Source organism: Trachinotus anak, unplaced genomic scaffold (genome assembly GCF_046630095.1).
Source record: "Trachinotus anak isolate AG129_WGS33_773 ecotype Australia unplaced genomic scaffold, CSIRO_AGI_Tana_v1 ptg000019l, whole genome shotgun sequence".
Classification (NCBI taxonomy): Eukaryota; Metazoa; Chordata; class Actinopteri; order Carangiformes; family Carangidae; genus Trachinotus; species Trachinotus anak.
In genome coordinates this window covers 1,912,664-1,937,336 of record NW_027273870.1, presented here as the reverse complement: position 1 = coordinate 1,937,336, position 24,673 = coordinate 1,912,664, and the positions used below count along the sequence as shown (strand labels likewise).

The window sequence follows — 24,673 nt, the reverse complement described above, 5'->3', positions numbered from 1 at the left end:
ACTTAACCCATGATTTTTGGGTGACTCTTGTGCCATGAGAAGAGAATGGTGTTTGCTCGTGAAAGACCTTTAAAAAACACAAACAAATGTATTCTTAAATAGGTTTGAATATTTAAATCTTTAGAAAAACATTTTGCGCTTGTCTTTCTGAACTTCATTTGGCAAAGGCGCGTCACAGTTCACATGGTTATTTTCTCAGACTTGACAAAGCTCCTCCAGTGACAGACAGAAGACGTTTTCTCAGGTTGAGTCGTATGATGATTAGACTGGTCGTAATGTGTAAAACTGGGGAAATGTTCCTTCAATTTCAAATTAGGCAACTTGGTAGAACTTGCCATTAGAGGTGCGGCATTAGAACATACAACAGCACCAAACTTTTGCTCTGGGGCTTTGTAACAGGTTAATCAACCCACTGTGTCTGTCACAGAACAGAAAATACAAGACTCACTGTCAAATTTAAATGTATTCACACCATCTGTTGTAATAAGTGCACCTCTGCTACGGTTGAAGTCCAAATGCATTTTGTTCATCGTTACTTCTCTTGGATGTTTGACCCTCACTGTGCTGAATGATGCATAAGCGGAGTTTGACACTGACGGGCTGTTTTCATGTTTTCACCTTCATCTGCTGGAGGTGAAGATTTTCCCTGAGCTCACTTTAGATCTGAGTTGAAGGCGTGTACCTGGCTGCACCATTTGTCACATCACGATCTGCCTGGAAGCGAATCCTTGGCCCTTTTCTTCAAATGTGGTTTAGCTAACTCAGGCTAATATGCTGTTGTCAAGCTATATAACAATGTCAATTAGCCTTAATCTCCACTCCAGGACTTACATCAGTATAACCGCCTGATAAAATTGCGAGTATATGTGTTAGCACTTGTCTTCTGTGTTACCCCATTTGTGTGTTTTTTGTCACACTAGGTCACAAATGTATTATATGTTAGCATCTGTCTACTATGTCATATATGTTTGTCATTTTTTTTTTGCCACAAATAAATGAAAAATAAATAAATAAATGATAATGGTAATTCTGATCCAACTAGTTTGGATATTCGAGGATTAATTGTTAAACCTTGATAGAATTATCTAGAATAACAGTGAACTCTAATTTTAAAATAAAAGCAAAATGACTGAAGAGTTGAAACCATGATCAGCATTCATGAGTGGCTGAGTTCCCAGCATGCACTGGGGCAACAGATTCATGGACACGAGCCTCCCTTTAGGAGTGTTCCTGCATTGTTACGGACGTCCTTTGTTTAACATTGTTCTCTACAGTGTTTGCATACGTCCATCGCTATTAAACTTTGGATATCACCACTGAATGTAGTAAGACGACTGTATGTGAAGGTGCATGTTTGCTGACAGACATGCAAAAGATTTCTGAGTGATATAAGCCTGCTATGAAAATGAAACCTCATGCAAACCTCGTAAAAGGCTGCACCAATTGCATGAACATTTTCCAGCAGCGCTCTAGCAGTTAGTCATTTAATAATAGTTGTCTAAATGACAAATTTAATCCATTCAATGTCAAATAAAATGCCATATGGTCTGTCCCCACTTCCAAATGACTCTGGTTAGTTCTCTTTTTTAGAGAACTAACCTTTATTTTGCCTTATATTTTGTTTAAATATAGGAAATTAAACTGTGACATCAACAGATTGTATGATTTATTTTATTCTTATCTAAAACTATAATTGTAATTATTAAATCGTAATAGTTGCCATTAGTTTATGTATGGGATTCACCTTAAAAACTCCAAAAACACTGACAATAAACTGCACATTTGAAAGTTTGGGCTTGTTGCTCTGACGGCAGAACAGGAAGATTTTTTGAAACCAGCTTTGAAAAACCAAAAAAACGTCAACTCATGTCAAATCATCAACATTACAAAGAAAAGGGCCCTGATCCTGAGCAAGTTACACAAGTGTGATGTTGAAACCAGGTCACATACAGAGGGAAAGCGCCTCTGTCCAGCAGGTAAACTATAAAAATAAAAAAATTAACATATTCATAGATTCTGGATTTTGAAGGAGTGGGCAGGGAGGTGCACATATCATTTTAAGAATTTAAAACCATGCAATTCAACTACAAAAACTACATTAGACATGATTCTTATTATAATCCAAGCAGCTTATTGTTATATATCTGGTGGGGAAACAACAGATCAACTGGTGGTGCTCAGTGTGGGTTGATCAGCTGTGTTCAGGGGTGACACAGCCAGTCACCTGGCCTCCGTGTAGTGTTTGATGTCGGAGTGTGAGCCGGAGCCATTGTATGAAAATGCACAGCTCAGCATTTTCGGCCAGAGAGAGAGAGAGAGAGAGAGAGAGAGAGAGAGAGAGAGAGAGAGAGAGAGAGAGAGAGAGAGAGAGAGGGGCTGCAGGTGGAGGCTGCTGCCGGCAGAGATGAGGCTGGCGGCCGCTCGCACACTTTATAAAGGTCATAATAGTACTAATAGTGTTGTTATTATCGCCTGTTGTGACAGGGGCGGGGTTGGGAGCGGGGCGGGCTCTGATTGGCTGCGACGACTCCCCCTTGTGTCACGATGGTTCCGTTTCGTGCGTATGCGCATGCGCAGCGACCCCTCTCTTCTGATATTTTATTTACTCCCGAAACCCAAGATGGCTCCTGTGGATGTCTCGGTCCCGTAGCAGATCGAGGATGCGAGTAGCTGCCGAAAAAACAAGTTTTCCCCGACCGTCGCTTCCCCTGGAGTTCGATTCGCACGGTGCGGAGGCGGCCTTGACGTCCGTCTAGGCACCGAGCCGCCGTCGGAGCTCCGCGAAACCGTCTTCAATCCCCCGATTTGGAGGAGTTTCGCGAAGTAGCTGTTCTCCTCGCTGTCGCTGTCTGTCCGGAGCGAGGTTCAGGCAGGCGGCTCATCCAAATGGCCGAACCGAGAAAAGTGCAGTTTGTCACCCTCTCGGCCTTCGCAGCCGGAGCAGCCGCGGAGTCCAGGAAACGCCGGCTGGAGGAGGAGGCCGACTTCAGCTTCGTTCGAGCCGGGGAGGTCGAGGCAGCGACCGGGGCAGGAGGTGCCGCCAGCGACGGTCGTCTCGGCAAAACCGGCGACAGGGACAAGGCAGGAGCCGAGAAGAGGGCGACGGTGCGGCTCCACCTGCCTCTGTCCGAGCCCGACGACCGCTCCTCCGCCGAGTTCAATTACGGCGAACTCATCCAGAACCTCCAGGTAGGAGCCCCGGGTGAACCAGCACGACCGGGCCGGCGGCGCTGGAGCCGGAGCGGGTTTATCGCTGGTGGAAGTGTTTGTGCGGACTTGTCATTGCTAAGTAAAGGAAGGAGGAGGTGGGGGGTGGGGGTGGAGGGGGGGCACCGTGTCCTTCGTGGACTAGCGTGGTTGAAACTGACCATTAGTGCGACTCTACACAAAAGACAGCGGTAGTTTTTTATTTTTATTTATTTATTTATTTATTTATTTATTTATTCCTCCACTCATCCAGTCGACTCTGTGCTTTCCAACTTCAGCTGCGCTCTAACAGATGTTTAACCAGGAACCTCCTCTATACATATATTTATTTATTTATTATTTAATTTTTTATTTTTTATTTATTTATTTTTTTTTTTTTTGGCTGCACATGTCGAGATTATCTTGGTGCTTGCTACCTGTGCCCTGTTCACTCAGACTTGCCCAGCAACAGCTCAGTCACTCAGCCATTTCAGCGCCTGGGAATGCCACATGCAGCTCGGCCCTCTGGCTCTGGTGGTGGAGATGAGAGCTGCTGATGGAGGAACCAGGATGTAGCAGGGGAGCAAAGGCAAATGTCAGAGCCCAGGGATCTCAGAGAAGCTCCCCTCAGTTTGAGCTTGTGCAGTTTGGGCTAAAATGCAAAAAAAAAAAAAATTAAAAAAAAGTTTGCAAACCACAGGATAATTAAATATTTCTTATTTGAATTAAAAATGGCTGCACCATGTTTGGAGAATTTTTCAGTTATTTTTAAGTTTCATGGTAATATTATTTTTCTTGGTGATTTCAGCACAGTGACAAGTCGCCACACTGAAGCTGGTGGTGTTTCAGTGAGGCGAGCACTGAAGCTGTCTAACCTTACATTTGATCATTCCTCTTCATCATCTTTAATAATCAATATTTGTTCCAGGCAAAGAATAAACCTCCAACTCTGACTTCAGCCCACAATCCCAACGACCCCTTCGACGATGAGGAGAGAGAGCGGCTCCAGGTCGAGGCCCTGGCCAAAAAGTTTGAAAATAAATATGTGAGTTTATTTTTATTTTATTGCTGCATTTTGAAGTGGTGCTCATCTGATCATGTTGAAATTATCACCAGACTGATACCGGATGTACCAATATCAATATTTTATAATGTAAAAAAAAATCTGATAATGTCCTGTTGGCCGATAAACACATAACGTAAGAAAACATGTGGGACAATTTACAGCTGAAAGACCAGATTCTCAGTGAGAAAAATCATGTAATGGTGACAGTTTCAAAAGTACCTCTCACATCTTTCAGTGCTCCAGTATCTGCATTGAGCTGTTATTGGCCAACATTGTGGTTAGATTGGTGTTAGTGCCTTTTAGTAACTTGTTATAGCGATTAGTTGGTAGGTTTTTCTTTTCTGTTTTTGAGAATTTAAAATATCTGCTAACAGATTTTTTACATTCATTGCATAACAATATATCTGGCTAATGTTGACCAGTACATACAAAAAACAGTCAGTTGCCGAAAGTGAGAACATTTTGTCAAGCCATTTTAAGGTGAACATAAAGGAAAAGGAAAGGAGTTTTCATGTAAATCAAAACTCAGTGTCAGTATTTGGGTTTGTTTTTTTTTTTTTTTTTTTTTAATTTTTTATTTTTTAGGGTAATACAGGGAAGAAGAAGAGGAAAGACAGAATGCAAGATTTAATCGATATAGGCTTTGGGTACGACGAGACAGACCCCTTTATTGACAACTCAGAAGCTGTGAGTACCCTTCACTTTTTTAATAATGAGGTCATTTTGCACTCAGGTGTCTGCCTTTTTTTTTTGTCACTTTAGTCAGATTGTCTCCCTTTGGTCTTTTATAATAATAACGTCGTTCTCTTTTCTACCTTTATAATCTACAGATTTATTTAACTGTTGTTCTCTTGTTCCGTTGTGTTCAGGTAGACATTACTCGCCTGTGATTAAATATTTATTTCCCAGCTTGATGTTTCAATACAGTACATTCAAATCATTTCTAAAGATAGACACGTGTCCCTTATTACAACCGACTACAGTCTAAAATCGTCCTCATGACTCATGAACACGTACGTGCTCCTTATATATCATTGTTTTTGTTTGACAGTATTTGCTGCTCAGTATTCAGAGTGTACCACTCACTGTCTGACTGTAATAGCCAGATTTATGTTCCTTGTATGGATTCTCTGCCATTATATGAAATTTGCTGTTTTGTTTTGATAGCTGTCCTCTCTGCACTCATATTTCGGCCGTGCCCGCTTGACCCTTTTTTTCTGTTTTGATATGCTCTGTGATGGAAAAATGTTTTCATCTGTGGCCTGGGGGACTGCGATTCTTTTTAGTGATTTATTTATTTTGGCGCACAAGTCATCCATTTTCACTGACCGACAGAAGAGCACAGGATGCTTTGTGAAATGTTAACAGAAAACATTATCAGTTACTCAAAATGTTTTGAAATGTGGAGACGATGTTGGCTTTTTGCTTTGTAAGAGGATTTATTGTTTTGTAGTTTTCAGTGATCTTATACCACAATCCGTCTTCTGGTGTTATTTCTCTCAGTATGATGAGCTGGTGCCGGCCTCTCTGACCACAAAGCTGGGGGGGTTTTACATCAACACCGGCACGCTGCAGTTCAGAGCGGCTTCTGACTCCGAGGGAGAGGAGGACAAGGTGAGCTCACCTTCTTTTTATTTATACGGTTTTTAATTTTGTTTAGTTTATTTGACATTGTGTGAAAGGATCCCTGAACTCACGCAGTGTAGTCTAAAACTTTGTCTAACTTTACTGCATTACACATATTTAGCCGACCCTCACTGATATAATTAGGTTGGGCAAAGTAATAGAAATGCCTTTCTGTGAAACGCAATGCTATTTCGACAGCATCGCAAGCTGCAGCCTCCAAACTAACCATAAGTTAAATCAACACTTCTAAAACAGTTTCAATACAAACTTAACATTTTAACCTTCACGAAGGAGGATTTACTGCAGGACAGCTGCAAATGTACCTAATAACCTGGCAACAGAGTGTAGATTATTACCATTAAACTCACCATTCACTTTAAGCAAAACAGCCAAAAAATGAATGATATAAATGTTGCATAGAAACTCAAAAACGACGACCTCTGAGGTTTTGGTAATCAGTTACTTATTTCGATACAGAAAAATAACTTGTTCCAGTAATACGGAGTGGGAGAGAGTCAGGCCTCAGCTTTGGTCCAGATCGAAACATCTCAACAACGACTGAGTGGATTGACGTAAAATGTTATCCAGACATTCATGGTCCCCAGAGGATGAATCATATTGACTGTGGTGATACCCTGACTTTTCCTGCCTTAGCTAATTAACAATTGTTTGTATGTTAGCATCCTGACACTAGCATTTAGCCGCTGCGTCTAAGTATATCCTCATAGCGCCGCTAGTCTTGTGTTTTTAATGCTCTACCTCCCATATAAAAAAGATCCTGATGTGCCTGTGCCGAGTTCAGTGAAATAAAACAACAGCCTGGACACTGTGGACAAATGTTGTTCCAGGAAATTGTAATGTATCATGGAAGTTATAAATTTTATTTCTAACTCGGAAAAGTGTGGAGTTCAGTGCCAAGTCACACTCTGGATCACAGCAGTCCCAACAAGAGCTTGATTTCCATAGGTTTTAGTGAGATGTGATGTTATCTTTCACCACTTCGAGATGAAGGACAGGGTGCTCACACACACACACACACACACACACACACACACACACACTCTCAGAGCACTGTGTGTGTGTGTGTGTGTGTGTGTGTGTGTGTGTGTGTGTGTGTGTTCCTCAGACAGAATTGATCCTTTGCCATTGTGCGCTGTCGTCTTCCTCTTGTTTGACTTAAAGGACGTATGTGTTCTTGTTTCAGAAGCCGAGTGACGACAGGGAGCAGGTGATTAAGAAGAGGAAAAAAAAAGAAGTGAACAATCTGGAAGAGAAGAACACGAAGAAGAACAGAGTACCAAAACAAGGGTGAGAATCATGGCAGTATTCTTCTGTCTCTTGTTTTTGTCGTTGTTTTGTGTCAGTTGGTTAAGTTATACTTCTGTACATGAGGGATTTTCGGGTTTATAATAATAATAATTAAGAAGTCGAATGAATGATTCACGAGTAGCTGACCAAGCTAAAGCTCCTGCCCTGTCACTTTCCAAGCACCTGTAAAATAGACCTTTAAGAAAAATCTCCCATGTAATGAAATGATTCATTACCATTAAGCCAAGCTACTGAAAAAAAAACTGTCACTTCAAAATGTCAAAAACACTCAGATACTGTTATGTAAATGGACAAGTTTTTTTCCTGTGCTTGAAAAGTTGACCTTTTGGACACCCGGGGATTTGTGGGCCACTGTGAATATGTGATGACGCATTTGTCCACTCTACCCTGCTAATAATCCACCACCCTGTGAGACATTATACTCCTCTGCTTTTGTGCGCGCCCTCTCATACATCTATCATGAGGCGGGGATGCTGACTGTGACTTGCTCTTTGCTGCGGTGACAAGCCAGAGCCACCTTCTAGAAAACGCTCCGTTATCCGCGCTCAGATAGGCAGAATACTCCAACACGCCACCATTCTGAAAACAACTTCCAAAAATAGCAGCAGCTATTGCTATTGTGCCATTATGAAACGGATGATGTTATATATGGTTGTGTGTGTGTGTCAGATCTTTCAGAGCAGACTGCAGGTTAATCCCTCAGAATCCCCACAGTTCCACGCTCCTCTAATGTTTCGGAGGCGTCTGTCAGCGTGTGTCGATGCCTCAGTTTGCCAGTGAAAATGTCACTTACTGTATTTGTAGCATGTGTTTCACCTCCAGCTGCTCTCTTTTCTGTCTTTCTTAAATGTAACTGAACTGTGGATTTGTTAAAATTTTTCAAAAAGAAGTGGAGCAGCCTGGTTTCAGACCTCAGGATAGCTGCCTCCCTCTCAGATCTGCACATTTACAGCTGGAGAAACAGTTGACTAATTAGAGTTTAGAGGGCGGGGTCAAGAACGTGGACATCATCTTCGTACGTAGCTCGCCAGCCAAGTCGTACAAAACTGCAACAGAAAAGTGGCAGCCAGCGTGGATGAGATCGGTACAGCTGTGCAAGCTGTTGTATCAGAATTAAAACACGTGGCACGACTCGTCTCCAGTGCACCATGCTTTATTCACCAGGGTCAGCACCCTGAAGGAGGCAAGATGGCCGAAACCGGTGAGTAAATAAAGCATGGTGGGGTGGAGATGGGCTGCGTGACCTGTTTAATTTATTTGAGTTGGACTGAAGCTCACAACAGGCTGTTTCACAATGTAGAAAGACTGAACTTAGTCTACATTTTATTTTTGATAAAGGTGAAAACCATTAATAATCATAAGAAACACTGCTGCAGCTGAAAATTACATTGGCAGCACAGATATACCACTCCCTGCTGATTGATTAAGACAAAACAAAACCGTATAAGATCCCTCCCAAACAGAAATGTGCTAACGTGAACACTAATGATTTATTAGCACATTAGCATCCTGGTTATGATCAGGCTTTTTGCGCGTTCCAGGTTTGTTTGTGTGAAGGTAAAGATCATATCCTGGTTTCAAAAACCTGGATAAAACCTTGAGAAGTTTTGAGAAACCTTAATATGCTACCTGGAGTACTCCAATAGAAACCAGGATACTGTGGTTTGTAAAGACCTAATCCTGGTTTCTGATTTTTTGCTGCTGGAACAGAACATAGTGGCTGAGATGTGGAGAAATCAAGACACAACTGCACACAGATGATCAGAAATCACATCAGATCCTGTTAGAATCGTGTAAACAGGGAGAGAAATAACACGTTCCATGAAGTGACCAGATCCTGAACATGATCAAAACCTGGATCAGACACAAATTGAGCTCAGGCTGCATGAGTTAAGTCTGACGTCAGAACATGTATGAAACATTTTGTTAAAAAAAATGCATCGCTATGTTTTACTCCATCAGAGTGACGGCCCTCAACCTCCATCGGCCAGAGAAGAAGAAGAGGAAGAAGCTGATGAAGGACTCGCTGTACTTGGCAGCCATGCTCCGCCGCTTCACCCGGGAGAAGGAGGAAATGAAGAAAAGAAACCCCAACATGTCTCACCCTGGCCTGGCAGGAGGTGTGCCTAATAAGCCCAACTCTGCCAACTCTACAAACCACCTGTTAGCCTCTAACTCCGCCCACCCGCAGGGCAACGCAGCCAGCAACGACGTCTCACTGGCAGACCTCACCTCGGACGCCGCTGTGATGTCGCTGCTGGGCTCAGCCAATGAGAAGGAGCTGCAGGATCTCCTAGGTGACCTGGACTTCACCTTGCTGGACACTGACCAGCAGCACGCCATGGCGACGGCCAGAGAGAACGGCATCCTGGGAGTCGGTGTTCCGACTCATAAAGCAGCAGCAGCAGCAGCAGCAGCAGCAGCAGGAGGAGGAGGAGGGGGCCAAGGGCGAGGCCTGGGGTCTTCCAGCGGACTGTTTTCTCCACCCCCGCTGCCTGATGGACTGCCTGCTCCGCTTATTAAACGCATCGAGGACCTGCGGGCGGTGAGTCAACTGTAGCCTGTCTGTGGGTGGTTGCAATTACCGGTGAAGCCTCTTTACTGAAGTTAAACACAAGTGTCAATCAGCCGAGGAAGTGGCACAGAATGTTTATTGTTATTATTCAGAGAATAGCGTCCAAAGTGTTGGCTCCAAACTGAACCCTGAGGGTTTTTATGTAACTATAACAGCAGGGCTGGCATCACTACTTTTTGAAGAAGTTTTCATTTTCTTGTTGTTCTTATATCTCAGAGCCACAGAGTCAATCTGTTGCAGAGAAATCTTTTTCTAGATGTTGGTAAAAATGAAAAAAAAGGCAGAGAGGCAATTGAAAAGGATGATGCAAGTGAAGGATACAGAGGTGAAGAAGAGAAGAGTGAGGAGGAGGGAGGTAGAGGAATAAATAAAGAAATGGTGGATTTTTTTTTTTTTTTTTTTTTTGTTACTTCCAAAGACAACGTGGGGGAAGCTCAGGAGAATCAACATTAGTGAGGTTTTTATTTTCTTGAATTCATTAAAGTAAGTATCACTGTGCTTCACCATTAGTTTGGTTTATTTGGTCCGATGTTGCCTTTTAGATCTGTTGTGATTCACCTTCAAATTGAACCTCATGTCATAAGTAACGATTAAAAAGAGGAGTTTTGTACCTTTACTGCCACTGTGGACCTTCCACTCGCGTCTTTTTGAGGAACTGCCACATGTTGCTGAGATTCCTTTAAACTTTCAGATCAATAAGGGGAAAAAAAATCATATATTTACAATTAAAAAAATCCTGTGGCTTCACACCACAAATGAATCGCACCAGTTTCCTCTAAATGGACTGAGCCCCTCGTGTTCAACTGCTCTTGGTCCTGTCGTTTAGCTCAGGTTTCACACCAGCCCAAATTATTTTACCCGAGCCAGACAGGTTCGGTGTCGAAGCACCGCTTGAGGTGTGTAGTTAAAATTAGATTAAGGTGAGTGAGTGAGGTCCGTATCAGGCAGGGACAGAGGAAGTATCTGTGTCCGTCGGTAAAGCCCTCAGAGTCTGAGCATTTCAGATGTACGTATATGTATTTGTACTGTACGGAACAGCGCTGTTTGCTGACTCGACCTTTTCTCCCACAGGCCTCGCGGCAGTTTGATCAGGAGGGCAGGAAGAAATTTTTCACCCTGGACATGAATAACATTCTCCTGGAGTGAGTAGGACAGCTTTTAAATCACCGTCAGCCAAATCCCAGCTCGCTCTCCTCCTCCCTTTTCGGTCTTTCTCACTCATTTTCAGCAGATTTCCCTCGTCACCTCTCCTGCCATCTTCGAGTGTTTTGTTTTCTCTCTGTTTCTCGTTGTCTGTGTTAATGACATGCTTTTCATTTCCATTCTTGTTTCTGCATCGTCCTCATTCCTCTGCCACTGCCTTGAATTTTTTGTTTTTCTTTTATTCTCTCACTCTCTCTCTCTCTCTGTCCCACCATCATTATCTTCCTTTCTACTTCCCTCCCCTTTATTTGTCTTTCCCTTACTGTATCCCACAATGTTGACTTTTTCTTCCCCCACTCTTCCTCCGCTCAGTATTGAGCTGCAGGTCCAGGAGCAGCCTCCTGAGGCGCGATCAGACATCTACTCACACATGGAGGCATTTGTGCCGTGCAACAAAGAGGCCCTCCTCAAACGCCTGAAGAAGCTGAGCCTCAACATCCAGGTGAGTGAGGCTTATCTGAGGAGGAAGAGAGAAATTCCCTCGTGTTACATCGATCCAGAATGTGAATCGAATAAAACTTTTCCTGCTGCGGTTCTTTTGATCGCTCCGTGGTCACTAACAGTCAGATTCAGGAAGTTATAGTTGCAGTAACTGAACATCAGGGTTAAGGATCCTACAAATAACTAGTTCACAGGATGTGTCTGAGGCAAAAGTGTTTATAGCTCCTGGGAAGAGCCGCACTTGAAGGTGGGGTGAAAGGCCTGCAGTCATAGACGGGGGTAAGATGCAATAATTGTAATGGAGATTACAGCGCACACTTGTTTGTACAGACAAAGAGTAATGGAGGTAGTTGCATGAAGAAGGATAAAGGACACCTCTGCACACCTGGCCAACAGCTGCATGAAGTGGTTGTGCACATGGCTGCTGAGAGGCCACAATTGAATAACTTTGACAGTAACTAGTCTCCAAATGGATTCATGTATTATTACAGGTACAGTTGTGTAGATGATTAGAGGTGAAGATTAGCAGGGAAAATGCAATTACAGAATTTAAACTATGAATTTTCACATTTTAGCTGCGAACCCATCTCTTTATTTACCTTTACATCTTGATTTCTGACTTGATTTCTCGTTCTCTCCTCTCTTCTAAGCACATGTGTTTTTATTCTTTATTGCATCATACCAGTGATTTTTTTTTTATTTTTTTTTTATTTTTTATGACCCACTGTGATTCATTTGGCAACAAATTCATTCTCATCTGTGACCACAAAATATCGGCTATTTGGGGATTTTACATTACAAACACATCAGGGAAGCAGCAAAATATCAGAAGTGTTTCATTCAGACTCTGATTTCTGATTTGCACTTGAGCTCCTTCGTTCAGCTCCCGCTGTGTAACCCCAAATGTTAGCCTGTATATTCTCCACATTATTTTTTGCCTTTTCAAAAAGCTTTTAATCCCCAGCCGTCCTCACTGCTTCGGTTGGTAATGCGTGGGGATCCCTGTGTAGGCAGACGAGTGCAACAAGGACTGCCACTGAAAACAGGCTTCCAAATGTCTTTTGTCATGCACCATTAAAGTAGCGTTGTTGACAAAATACATCAACATACTCCCCCCACTTTCTCTCTCTCGTTGACTCTTTCACTCACATCCCCTCTTTTTTCCTTTTTCTTCTGTTGTTTATCTTGTCATTTTCTTTTTCTCCCCTGTTGCTCTTCCTCCACCTTTTCCATCTCTCCTCACTCTGACTTCAATTTCCTCCAACTCTTTTGGTTTCTCTACCTCTTATTCTTATTCGTGTTGCCCCCTCTCCATCTCTGTCTCCCTCTGTCCTTAATACACCCACCCTTCTCTCTCTCTCTCTCTCTCTCAGGACGACCGACTACGGACGCCACTGTTGAAGCTGAAGCTGGCGGTTTGCAGTGTGATGCCAGAGCAGATAGCAAGATACAACATGGACTGCATGGCCAAGGTTGCCAAGTAAGTAACTCCTTTTTTTTTTTGTTTCAGAAAACAGCTGAGTGAACGTTATCGTCTTCTGCCCCCGCTTTCCCTTTTTACCAGCTGACAAAAAAACCCATCTAAAGAATTACAGCTGGAGTCGTGTAGTGCTTTGCTCACAGAATAGATCTGCTTTGGAAGACAGCATTGTATTTACTTTTTTAATTTGAATTTTAGCTGAAGTGTTTTTATTTTTTGACAGCAGTATTTCTGCAGACAGTAGTTATTGTTAAGATTATCCAGTAAAGTTTACTGAAGCTGTTGGTTTGTGAATGTATGCCTGTATGCTTATATATTGCTGACTGCGTGGGTGTGTGTCCTGCAGGCAGCAGTCAGAGGAGGGCGATAAGAACGGCTCAGAGGAGGAGGATGAGGAGAAACCTGGAAAAAGGGTGATGGGCCCGCGGAAGAAGTTTGTCTGGGACGACAAGCTCAGGTAATGATCCAGGACTGTCTTGCTGGATAAGCTGGTTGAGCTGCAGTGCGTTTGTGGTGCTCTAGGTTTGACGCTGTACCCTGAGGTATTTCCTCAAACACTGTCCCTTTTGTCTTTCCTGTTGCTCTCTACTGTTGGTGTCTAATCTAGTAAACAGAGCTGACACTGACCTACAGTGGTGGAAAAATTAGGCCTAAAAATGTATGAAAATGAAAGAAAATGGGGGAAAAACTGAATCAAATCATTAATGAAATTATTTTATTTATTGTACATTTTCAAACTTCAGCTGGGATCTTCAGTGTTACTGAGGAAAGCCCTGAATTTTATGCCATTTAAAAAGTGTAAATGCTGAATAAAGAACTGGTGTCCTATTGAAATGACAAAAACCTTTAGACTCGCTGCTGCAATTCAATCATCATTCATTTTCTCAATAGCGTCCACATTTTTAGGAAAAGTTGTTTTTTTGGGTTTTTTTTTTTTTTTTTACACATCCATTCACACCCCTGAAAAATAACAGGGAGTTATGTCTGCGGCCTAATTTAGATTTTAATATCGAATGATTTGTGTTGAATTGAACGTTTGTGTTTGTGCAGGAACCTGCTGTGCAGCTTGGTCCGAGTGAAGCTGAGCTGCTATGACATGGAGAACCAGTGCTCTCTGTCTGTGGAGGACTACCTCAAGGCCTTCTTAGAGAATGAGGTCAAACCACTATGGCCCAAGGGCTGGATGCAGGCCAGGTGTGTGTGTGTGTGTGTGGGTGTGTGTGTGTGTGTGTGTGGGGGGGGGGGTGTGTGTGTGTGTGTGTGTGTGTGTGTGTGGCTACACTTTTGAGAGTAGCCATCAATTTGTTGTTGCATGCACATTCTCAATAGCAGCTGACTATTTATTTATTGGTTTATTCATTTCTGCTGTGTTAACTGACTTTACTGATTCCACTAGTTTGGCATTAGTGAGTAGGTTTTATTTTCCAAGCATCTTAAACTTCATTATATTCAGCAACAGCACGTTACAAAGACATGTAATCATCAAGTGTTATGTGTAGCCTATATATTTACACATTTCAAACTTACAATGGGAAATAGGTACAAATTGCAGCATGTTATTGTAGTGATTTAAATGGCCAACACTGGTGCAAAGAGTGGCTGCTTAGCAGAGGTTATAGGTGTATGAGAAGAAAAGTTTAAATTTCAGAGCCGTAGTTGTTCTTTTCATTTAATTTCTTTATTCATAAGGAAACTGCACATAAATAAACATTTCTTTGAACACGCCAGTGTTTGCCAGCTGGCTGATTTGCAAGTGAAAGGTTAAGAAATACAAACATGAAACGGTAAGAAGCTGAAATGACAACACAAGTAACAAAGTCATTATGACAGTGTGCAAATCATACCAAGCAACAAGAGGAAGGAAAAGATTGTTATGGTAGTACAATGATCGCATCCACTGTTCGGTACAGGCAGCAGAACATAAATGAACAGTACTGATGCACACATGCAAAGGAAGGAAACTTTAACAACCTATAGTATTGATCTTAGTGAGATGTTAACAGACTTTGTTTAAAAGCTGGTAAAATGGCAATATCACATATCTGTAGCTTCTTATCAAGTGTGGTGGTAATTTACAGTCTAGAAACTGGGATTCCTTACTGTTTATTTGGAAAAAAAAAAAAAAGACCCGGAGTTTGAAGTTTCCAAACTGTTTTTTTTCTATGGGTCAACGAGTATCTCTGCTGCAGGTAAACACACAGTCAGTCAGTCAGTTTGGTCTTTTTCATGTGTCTCTCTTCATTTTCCAAATCTGGAATCATACATTAGTTGTAATTGAAAAATTATTGCGCCTGTGCGATTACTTGAGAAATTTAACCTGACATTAATCCGGCGTGTTTCTTCTGCTCAGGATTCTGTTAAAGGAGAGTCTGGCTGTTCACGGTCACCTCACTGGAAACCTGTGAGTATTTCCTTTATCTCAAACAGCTGTGTTTCCTCAGTTATAATAACTACTCTGGGATTTGAGCTTGAATGCAAAATATAAATAGAAAAGGCTGAACATTTGCTGTTATTTTTCTGGTACAGAGTCAAGAGGAGAATGGTGCCTGGGCCCAAGGCCAAAGCCAAGGTCAGTGACAACTCAGACTTTGTACTGTATGTTATCTAAAATATCCCTCTGTGTTGTTGTTATTTAAACCCACAATGATTATTTAATCTGAACCCATTTGCTAGACAGCATTCAATTACGAAATGATAAGTGATCAGGAAACGATAAGTGATCAGGAAACCATAAGTGATAAGACTGTATCACTTCCTCTTAATGTGTCTGGGCTGCGAGTATCACAGTTGCTCACTTCTGGAGACAGAATTTCTATTGAGCATTCATTTCATATTACATGATTGAAACTCTGATATCTCAAAAGTCCCATTTTATTTTTCTCAAGTATTCAAATAAGAGTCTCAAATAATAGCTTTGGTGAGCACGAACAAATAAAGGTCCAGGTAACAAAAAAAACCATTGAGGGAGGTGAAATTACCTGTAGCCTACTACAACAGCTTACATAACAAATTTATTATCATGCACATTTACAGTATTTCATCAGGTAGAGTCATGTTTTACTCACCATGCTGCTGCTAACTGATGAACAGGAGAATTTAGAAATAAAAGCCCCACTGTCTGTGCCACTGGGGTTAATTTCAGAATAAACTGCGTCTCAACTCAACAAGTGTTTTCTGTTCTTCAGGAGGGTCCGTGGATCCACAAACCACCTCTCACCATGACCTCTGCACCATCTCTATCCACCTCCACGTCCGCTGTGACCGTCAACCGCCAGCTCCCCTCCTCCTCCTCCCCCTCGGAACCCATCTGTCTGTCGGATTCCCTGGATGAGGATCTGACTGCACCCTCTCTGGACTCCATCTCCCACGCTCTGGCCCTCCTCAGCAATGCATCCAAGGGCCTTGGGCCCTCAGACAGCCCCTTGTCGCCCCCGCCCCTGCAAATCCCTACTTCCTCTCCTCCTCCTGTCACCCCTCACTATCCCTCAGCGTCCCAGCTCTCTGCCTCCGTCACATCCACAACGCAGCATCATTCCCTGTCTAAGGTGGAGACTGTTCCGCCGGCTGCTGGGAACTTGCCAACAACAATAACAACACTACCAACCTCCTCTTCTACCTCCTCTTCCTCGTCTCTGGTTGTCTCCTCTATGGCTCGTGTGCAGGCAGCAGGCTTGTCGCTGGCCTCCAGAACTGCTGACGGTCCCTACGGCCCGATCAAAGGATCTGGTGCTGTGGGCCAAACCCAGAATCAGAGACATGTTACCATGGCATCACCCAATCATAGGCCGAGCCCAGCGATGGGCGGGAGTAGCAAGATGCATCCACACCCCTCCCCGTCGCCTCCGAAGCAACGACCTCCTCCCACGGCTTCCCCTCTGCTGCCCCCCCATCAGAAGGGCTTTGTTAGCCCGGTGGGGATACTGGGAACTATGGGAGCCCCTCAAGGACTGGCCAAGAGCAGTGCCAAAGCCAGCGGCATCAGCAGCAATGGCAGCGTTGTGAGCAGCAGCATCACACCTTCTTCCTCGCCTTCCCCCCAGTCCCGCTCTAACTCTACCTCCCACCCTGGTCTGCAGTCTTTCTGCCCTCCCTCCCCGGTGGCGTCATCGCCGTCCCCTACCTCCCACACCTCACACTCCTCACAAGGGAAATCCCACACACACCACCACCACCAGGCCAACTTCATCACGCCCATGCAGGCCACCCTCACCAAGTCGTCCCACAGCAGCAACGCCTCCCCCATCATCAAGCTCACCCCTCGGCCTCCTGCACCTACTCCGCCTCCCTCCTCCTCCCCCTCGCCTTCATCCTCGCCGTCACACCCGCTCTCCCATCAGATGATCCCCGGCCAACAGCAGCAACACCAGTACTCCCCCAAAACCCCCAAAACCTTCAGGCCCCCCTTCAGCGTATCGGGCGGCGGGCAGTTGAAGCAGACGCAGGGCGGTTGCAGCTTCCCTGGAGGCCAGAAACCTCAGTCCACCGCAAGCAACAGTAGCATCAACAACTCCAACAACAACAAGGGAGTGGTATCAGCTGTCTGCGCTCACCCAGACAAAACTCCCTCCTCTTCTTCACCGTCAGTCTCGGCCAATCACGGGCAGAGGCAGAGGGTGGTGGGTGGGTCCAACCAGGGCTCAAAGGCAGGAAACGGGTGGGCGGCTTCAGGAACTTTGGCCACGTCCTCCACAACGTCACACCTCTCACAGGTTAGTGTCACGGACAAAAGTACAAGAGTTGTGGATCTGAACGAATGAAAAAATAAAAAAAATAAAATCTCTGACTGCTGTTTCTGCAGGTATCAACAGCAGGCACCCCCCTCCTGGGCAGCCCCTCCGCTCTGCCCCTGGGTTTCGGGATGTTGGGAGGCCTGGTACCCGTCTCACTACCCTTCCAGTTCCCACACTTGCTCAATTTCAGCCCTCCTGGAGCCCCAGGGGCCGCTGGCATGGGCTCAGCCCCCAGCTCCAACTCAGGATACCCCCTAGCACAGAGCGACCTAATTGGTGAGCAGGCACACCAACATGTTAACACTGATTAAGGAAAAAAGAGAGTTACATTTAGGCTCGAAGGGGAAGAAATCAGGGGGAAGCACCAGTGATGGGACCTTTTGCAAAACACACACAATAACTAATTTTTGAAAGAAAGTTTGGTGAGTTTCTGTATCAGTGTAGTTTATAACAAACATTATTCAAACAGGAGTAAATATTGCATTTGTTGGGGACTATTTTCAGCAGTGGATTAATACACATTTGCTGCATTAGTGAATATGGTTTGACACACACATATAAACATTTTGGGCGGCATGGTGGTGCAGCAGTTAGCGCTGTCGCTAACCAGTTTGCATGTTCTCCCCGTGTCTGCGTGGGTTCCCTCCGGGTTCTCCAGCTTCTCTCACAGTCCAAACACATGCACATCAGGTTAAATGGTGACTCTAAAATGCCCGTAGGTGTGAACGTGAGTGTGTGTGGTTGTTTGTCTCTGTGTGTCAGCCTTGTGACAGACTGGCGACCTGTCCAGGGTGCACCCCGCCCTCACCCAATGTCAGCTGGGATTGGCCGTTTTGGATAAGTGTTATAGAAAATGGAGGGATGGCTATAAACATTGTCTCTTTGGTGTTTAGGGCATTGTTTCTGAAATATTTCGTGAAGCTGGGTCTGAACGACTAATTGTTTTGGCAAGTGAATATTAATTTACTGAACAGAAAAAAGTGAACCAAGTTACGTATAAACTGTAATGGCTGGTCTGAAGATAATAACCCTTGGTATCATTTTATCTCTTCTTTTTGTTTTCTCGTTCTTTTCACGTAGAAAAGTTTGACAGTGCTTGGTACGGACTCATTTTGTTCAACACTAAGTCGACAATCAGAACAGGCGCGAGTGTAGTTTGTAAAGATGATTCATCCCTATGTGAAGTTTTACTCCTGGAGGAGAACATACAGCACATGAGGCAGGACGGTTTCAGGGGGACTAAAGCAGATCAGTGCGAATCATTAACAGGTTCTCATTATTTAAATTCCAGCCTCTGTATGTACGTCAGCCTTGCGGGTGTGTTTGTGTGTGCGTTCATACTGAAGTGTACCTGCAGTACCTCCACTGTGTCTGCTGTGCCCCACATCTCACACTGTGACCCTCTCGCCCCCCCCTTTTTTTTATTTTTTATTATAAACCGCTGTCTCCCTCCTTTGTTCTCTCCAGCTCTTGCGTCGCCTCTGTCATCTCAACCTTTCGTACTTGTGTGCCTCGCTGCCACTTCGCTTTGATCCTCCCCTCTCTTTTGTTGCCAACATGTTCCTCCCTCTTTGCGTCATCTTCTCCATCCTCCCCCTCGTTGTTGTTGTTGTTGCCTTCTTCTCTCATCTGTCCATCCTTTCCTCCATCTCTCCTCAGATCTGTATAAGAGTCTCCAGTCAGGGTCGCAGGCTGCGCTACCTCCTCACTTGCAGCTTGCTTTCTCAGGTAATCTGCATTCCTCCTCCTCCTCCTCTTCATCCTCCCTCCCTCCCTCTCTCCCTCCATCTGTCTGTGTCAAGTCGACCTGTCGTCCTCTGCTTGTTTGTTCTGTATCTTTCTGCCTGCTTCAGTATATTTGGTGTTTGGCATGCCTGTGTAGCTGTAGCACAGCAGTCGCATGTTGTGAAGCTGCTGAAGTTTTTCAGAAATTTATTGTCTTTGCAGAAAACACAGTGAGGATTCAGTTTGATCCTGATGGTTCTTTGATTTGAGAGCAGCGGTCTGATTAACACCTGAAACCGCAGCGTCTGAATTATGAAGAAAATGAAAAACATTTGCTTCTGCTCACATTAGCTGATGTCTTGTGTGGACGTGATTTAAAATTCTGTCCATCATAAATCAAAGAGTCTCTGTTTGATCGTCTTTATTGAACAGTTTTACTGATGCTGTGGAACCAGTTGATCTTTATTCACCTGTAGCTGCATTCAGTTCAGACACAGTCCAGACTCACCTGGATCATCCACAGCCCTCAGGTCAAAGAACCATCTGAACATCTCAACCAGGAGACAGATCATCAGCAGCAGTGAAACATCTCCTCCTGCAGCCTGTTGCACCAGCTCAACATGTGATGAACCTGAAGACGAATATTAGACTGAAGTTAGTTTCACACTGAAGCTACATCAGTGCATCTCAAACAGCAGAACATTGTCTGCAACAAATCTAAAGATTTCCACCATCTGTTGATGTGAGACGACCAAAATTAGCTTTTAATCCTCAATCTTATCACCTGCTCCAGGAAATAATGGCCAAGTCAACCGTCAGACACGTGGGCTCTCTGTCTGGTAACGGCTCAGGACACTTGTTCCTCTGTTGCCCTGTAGGTTTTTAAACCTCATGATATTTACCAGATTATTAAGAGCTGTGTTCTGAACAGGAAGCTCTACGGCTGACAAATAAACCTGCCACTGCACTCTGGTGGACGATCTGAGTAACAGACATCGTTTCTAATAAACTAAACCTTTGACATTTTTACTTCAGCCGACGTAAACACTGGTGCAGTGTGTGATGACAGTAGAGATTTATCAGACGTCGTGCTGACCCTGTTTCCACTGAAGCTGAAGCTCCTGAAATGTCTAGTTCTGTGTGGCAGCGTTACTCTGTGATGACCCTGGATTTACAGGATATTTACATCAATGTAATGAAATAACCAGCAGGTATTTAATTAATTATTTGAGACATTCCCATTCAGTTATTTGATCTAAACAGTAACTTTATTATATCATGAAATACCAATATCACAATAAAAGAATTACATGTATTGTAGAAGAATGTGTTGCCCCTATGAGGATGAAAACTAATAATTATTTAAATTAATTTTTCTATTATACTGAGCAGGACTCTGTGACACTTTCTTGTGAAAAAACTCAAGAACAGTGTAGAAAGTTAATACTTAACCTGTAGTACAGAGTAGATGACCTGACTTGATGTTATTGCATACATTTGCATATTAATGAGGAAAAACTATATATTTTTTTAAACTTCTGCTGCTATTATTGATAAAGTTTGCTTTTATCAAGGCGATCATTGGCAGGACATGAGGCAATCTAAGTGCCTCTTGTTTGATTAATCAATGGGAATCAATTAATCAAATAGTAATGAAAAACATTTAAAATGGTAAACAAAAAAAACCAAAAAAAATTAAAGGTCACATCCAGTATTCAGTTTTAATTTTATAAAACAGGAAAAAGAAAAATGAAATTCTGACATTTGACAAACTGCAATTTTTATTTTAAGGTTACTGCAGGATAAATAGATAAATGGATTATTAGATTTGTTGGTTATTGATTATTTTTGGAGCAGTGTGAGTGGGTGAAGTGTGTGAACTTGAGAACAGATTCAGGTTCAGGTTGGGTTGGTGCTTCAGGACCTGCGGCAGGTGAGACCAGCTCGCCGTTAAAAACCTCCACCCTCTCCACTCAGATGCGAACCAAAGCCAGGGTGGAGACATGAAGAGGAAATCCCACTGACCAATAACAGCGCAGGAGACGGACACCAGCGCGGTGACATCACAGCCTCCTGGACACATCCACCAATAGGATTCTTCACATTGATTGAGCGACATGATGGAGTGGTATGAGGGGGCGGGGCTACACTGCCTCTTTTAAAAACGGACCTAAAGGAGAATCGGTTTATCCTCGCTACAAGTGGCAATGATGAATTAATTTAACTGTATTTTCTAATGAACCGGGTATGAGAACAAGACGGAGTGAATGATGAGAACACTTATTTTTGTTCAGCTTATTTTTATTTTTGTCAACATGTTTACATATGACCGACCTTGATCACTGTGGAATGAGTGTGAGCGAGGTGGCGGCGGCGGTACAGATGAAAGTAGTGATACGCTACGTAATATAATTTGTATTTAAGCTTATGTGGAATAACAGGACTCTTGTTCTTGCAGTACAAAAAGAAAAAAGAAAAACAGACTGAGTAATGAATTTTTATTTTTCTGTCTTTTGTCTCAGATGTGGGAATCGTCGTGTCCGTAGAAATTTTATTGTTGGTCACCTCTGCTCCCACAAATGACTGTTAAGTAGTAGCTTAAATTAATATTAATAAATTATTTGTAATTTACACAGGGACAACAACATGTTATGGTGTGTGAATGAGTGAGTGAGTGAGTGTATGAGAGAGAGAGAGAGAGAGCGCTGAGGTTGATTTGAATGTGTGTATGTACATAAAAAACACAATATACTGTTAATTTCTTTCCAGATTATTCTGTATGAATGGGACGTGTATCCCCTTTTAACAATAATGAGCGAGTGTAAGTTTGATGCCCCTCTCTTGCTCAGTGTGTTTTTGGTGCTGTTTCATCACACTGGACCTTTTTTCTGGAAAAAAGACTTGAATTGAAAAAGTTTCGGGCTCCTCTTCTGGAGAGAGGAGCCACCTGTGAGAGAGGGGGGAAACGTCAAGAAGTAGCCTACTTGAATTTTTTTTTTTTTTTCTTTTGGTGAGTTAAGATTTTTTTATTTACTTTCTCTGCTTATTGACTCAAACCAACTTAATATAACACAACGCCTTAGTTTGTATTGAAAAAGTATGAAAAAGATCTATGCAGGACTGTAAAACGCTCAATGCAAAAGTGCAAGTTGTCGCTTGGCTTTCAACCTCTACTCAACTCAACTGGTCAGTGCATTTCTGGAGTTGTGAATGTTTGTAGATGTTATTATGTCACTTGAGACTCCGTCATTTCTGGTGTGTGTTCAGACCGAACGTGAAGGGAATTTGAGCCGTTTGCGTACGAGGTCACTGGAAAGATGTGATTAGACTCGAGGCGTAAATAATGCTGCTTTCACACAGTGTTAGCAGAGTGGGAAGAACAGGAAAAGGAGAAAAACTCTGTGTTCACACATTGTTTCAAGATTCCCATGTCAACAGCTGTGTCATTACAGATGTGGGAATTAAAAGGACTGTGCATTGACTGTATGACTGCAGATCAATTCAGTTTGAATTTGGATGATGTTAGGCGGCCATATTTGTTTGGTTGCAGGTTTTTCCGCAGCAGTAAAAGCTGAGTCGGACATATTGAAGCTTTCATAAAAACCTGAGTTTCCCAGTTGTGATTACGACTTTGAGGTTGACATGAAGCTTGTAATTACAATAACTCCAACATGCTGTTAACATGAGCCCCACTGCTAGCCTTGTTACCAGGTCAAAACGAGATACACAGCATAGATACGACAGAATTAGCTGAATCGATTGCATTAGTGTTAATATTGGATTATATTTGTGACCATTCTACCAACAGTTTGTCGACATGTCTGTCACATTGTTTTCATCAAATGGGAAATATCATCCACATCAGAAATGTGTATTTCCAAGTGAGAAAAACTATTCAGCCTTCATAGTTTGAGAATTTGCTGACGATGCAGCTAATTTTATAGGAGCCACACACTCGTCATTTGAATCTGATTATACTTGGTAATGAACAAACACAACACACAAAGACACAACAAAAAATAGCCAATTTAATGTTGAGTTAATTTAAGGCTGAAGACCTTGAAATAATGTGGGAACACTATTGTTTTGTTTGGTTTTCTCGTTCAGAGTTCTCCCTGATAAACACAAAAACAAGAAGAGAGAGACTGCAGAGAAATAACAAGAAGAACCAGAGTTTCTGGTGAGTTTGGAGGCTGAGTCGAACACAGACAGACACACAGCAGCAGCGTGTTGCTGGTCAGAATTTCCTCCGCCGTCAGTCTGAACACTGTGATAGATACCTTCCCTCTGCTGAATACCTCCGTTAACAAAATCGTTCTTCCTGAGTCTCGCTGTCCTCCCCCGCCTACTTCCCAGCCCTCCTCCATGTGTGCGTGTCTGACCAGCAGCACCGAGAACGACGCCAAAGATTGCTCCTGTAGTCCTTTTTTAGATGGGGTGTTGCTGGTCAGTGTTTGTGTGATTGATCTGACATCTTCCCTAAAACTGTAAACCCATGAGTGTCATTGTGAAGTCATGTGACTGGAGCAGTGGGTGACATCTTATAAATTGTGCTTTCTTTGGGGGTGGGGGGAGGATAAAAATGACATTTCGTGGTTAACTGGTTGCTATAATTTGGTCTTTTGTAGATTATTTTTGTGTGTCAATTATGAAATTAAACAAAACAGGTGGTTTTCACGATGACTCCTCTGGACTTGTTTTTCCTCCATCTTTCACTGCTGCATCTGAAATTGTGCAGAGCGCCTGTGTTTCCACTGAACGTTGATGGCGAGCTCGTGCAGCCTGGACAGCACGCGGAGGACAGGAGCATCAGGTGACCTGGAGACACCTGTGGTTCAGAGGACGCCAGGGGAAAATGGCTGGAGAGCATTGTGAGGCTTTTGGTGCCATTTTGGTTTCATCATATCCCGGTACAGTGCAGGCGCAGGGGGACTTCAGAGTTCAAAGCCTTTCAGTTTTACAGTTTCTTGCTTGTTTAACCAAAGCTGTCAAATAAATGCAGTGCAGTAGAAAGTACAACACTTCCCTCTGAAATGCAGTGAAGCATAAAATAGCATTAAATGGAAACAAGTACCTGAAAATTGCACTTAAGTACAGTACTTAGAGTAAATGTACTTAACAACTTACCACCACTGTCAACACACACTTACTTTAATACTGCTCAGTTTTTCTATTGGTGATAAAATATCAAACCAACATTTATAAATAAAAGGGTTTGCTACCAGCTAGCTAACGTCAGTTAGCTAAACGGCTAAAGTTAAGCTAGCTAACCGTGGCGTAACCATAGTAACGCCATAGCAAGTGGAGCAGCA

At 43.2% G+C, this 24,673-nt stretch overlaps 1 protein-coding gene across 4 annotated transcripts; it reads left to right on the top strand.

Annotated features, from left to right (window-relative positions):
* Nucleotides 1-2,622: 2,622 nt before the first annotated feature.
* Nucleotides 2,623-24,422, top strand: ubn2a (ubinuclein 2a). Of its 4 annotated transcripts, XM_071504630.1 has the most exons (17): nucleotides 2,623-3,189; nucleotides 4,115-4,231; nucleotides 4,838-4,939; nucleotides 5,756-5,866; nucleotides 7,083-7,186; nucleotides 9,170-9,752; nucleotides 10,854-10,924; nucleotides 11,298-11,427; nucleotides 12,800-12,906; nucleotides 13,253-13,363; nucleotides 13,957-14,100; nucleotides 15,257-15,307; nucleotides 15,433-15,475; nucleotides 16,092-17,615; nucleotides 17,705-17,912; nucleotides 19,296-19,364; nucleotides 21,339-24,038. In XM_071504630.1, exons 1-17 carry the CDS (start codon nucleotides 2,887-2,889, stop codon nucleotides 21,383-21,385), a joined length of 3,825 nt encoding a protein of 1,274 aa, XP_071360731.1. In that variant the 5' UTR covers nucleotides 2,623-2,886; the 3' UTR covers nucleotides 21,386-24,038. The 4 variants fall into 4 exon arrangements, with proteins under 4 accessions (XP_071360731.1, XP_071360733.1, XP_071360734.1 ...); XM_071504632.1 differs by lacking the exons at nucleotides 19,296-19,364; nucleotides 21,339-24,038 and adding an exon at nucleotides 24,100-24,422; XM_071504633.1 differs by lacking the exon at nucleotides 4,838-4,939.
* The last annotated feature ends 251 nt before the right edge of the window (nucleotides 24,423-24,673 follow it).

Excerpts from the sequence above, each read along its gene's own strand:
- ubn2a (XM_071504630.1), top strand. The coding sequence starts at position 2,887 with ATGGCCGAACCGAGAAAAGTGCAGTTTGTCACCCTCTCGGCCTTCGCA. Across the intron at positions 9,753-10,853 it reads GCATCGAGGACCTGCGGGCG|GCCTCGCGGCAGTTTGATCA; the intron begins GTGAGTCAACTG and ends TTTCTCCCACAG. Across the intron at positions 11,428-12,799 it reads AGCTGAGCCTCAACATCCAG|GACGACCGACTACGGACGCC; the intron begins GTGAGTGAGGCT and ends TCTCTCTCTCAG.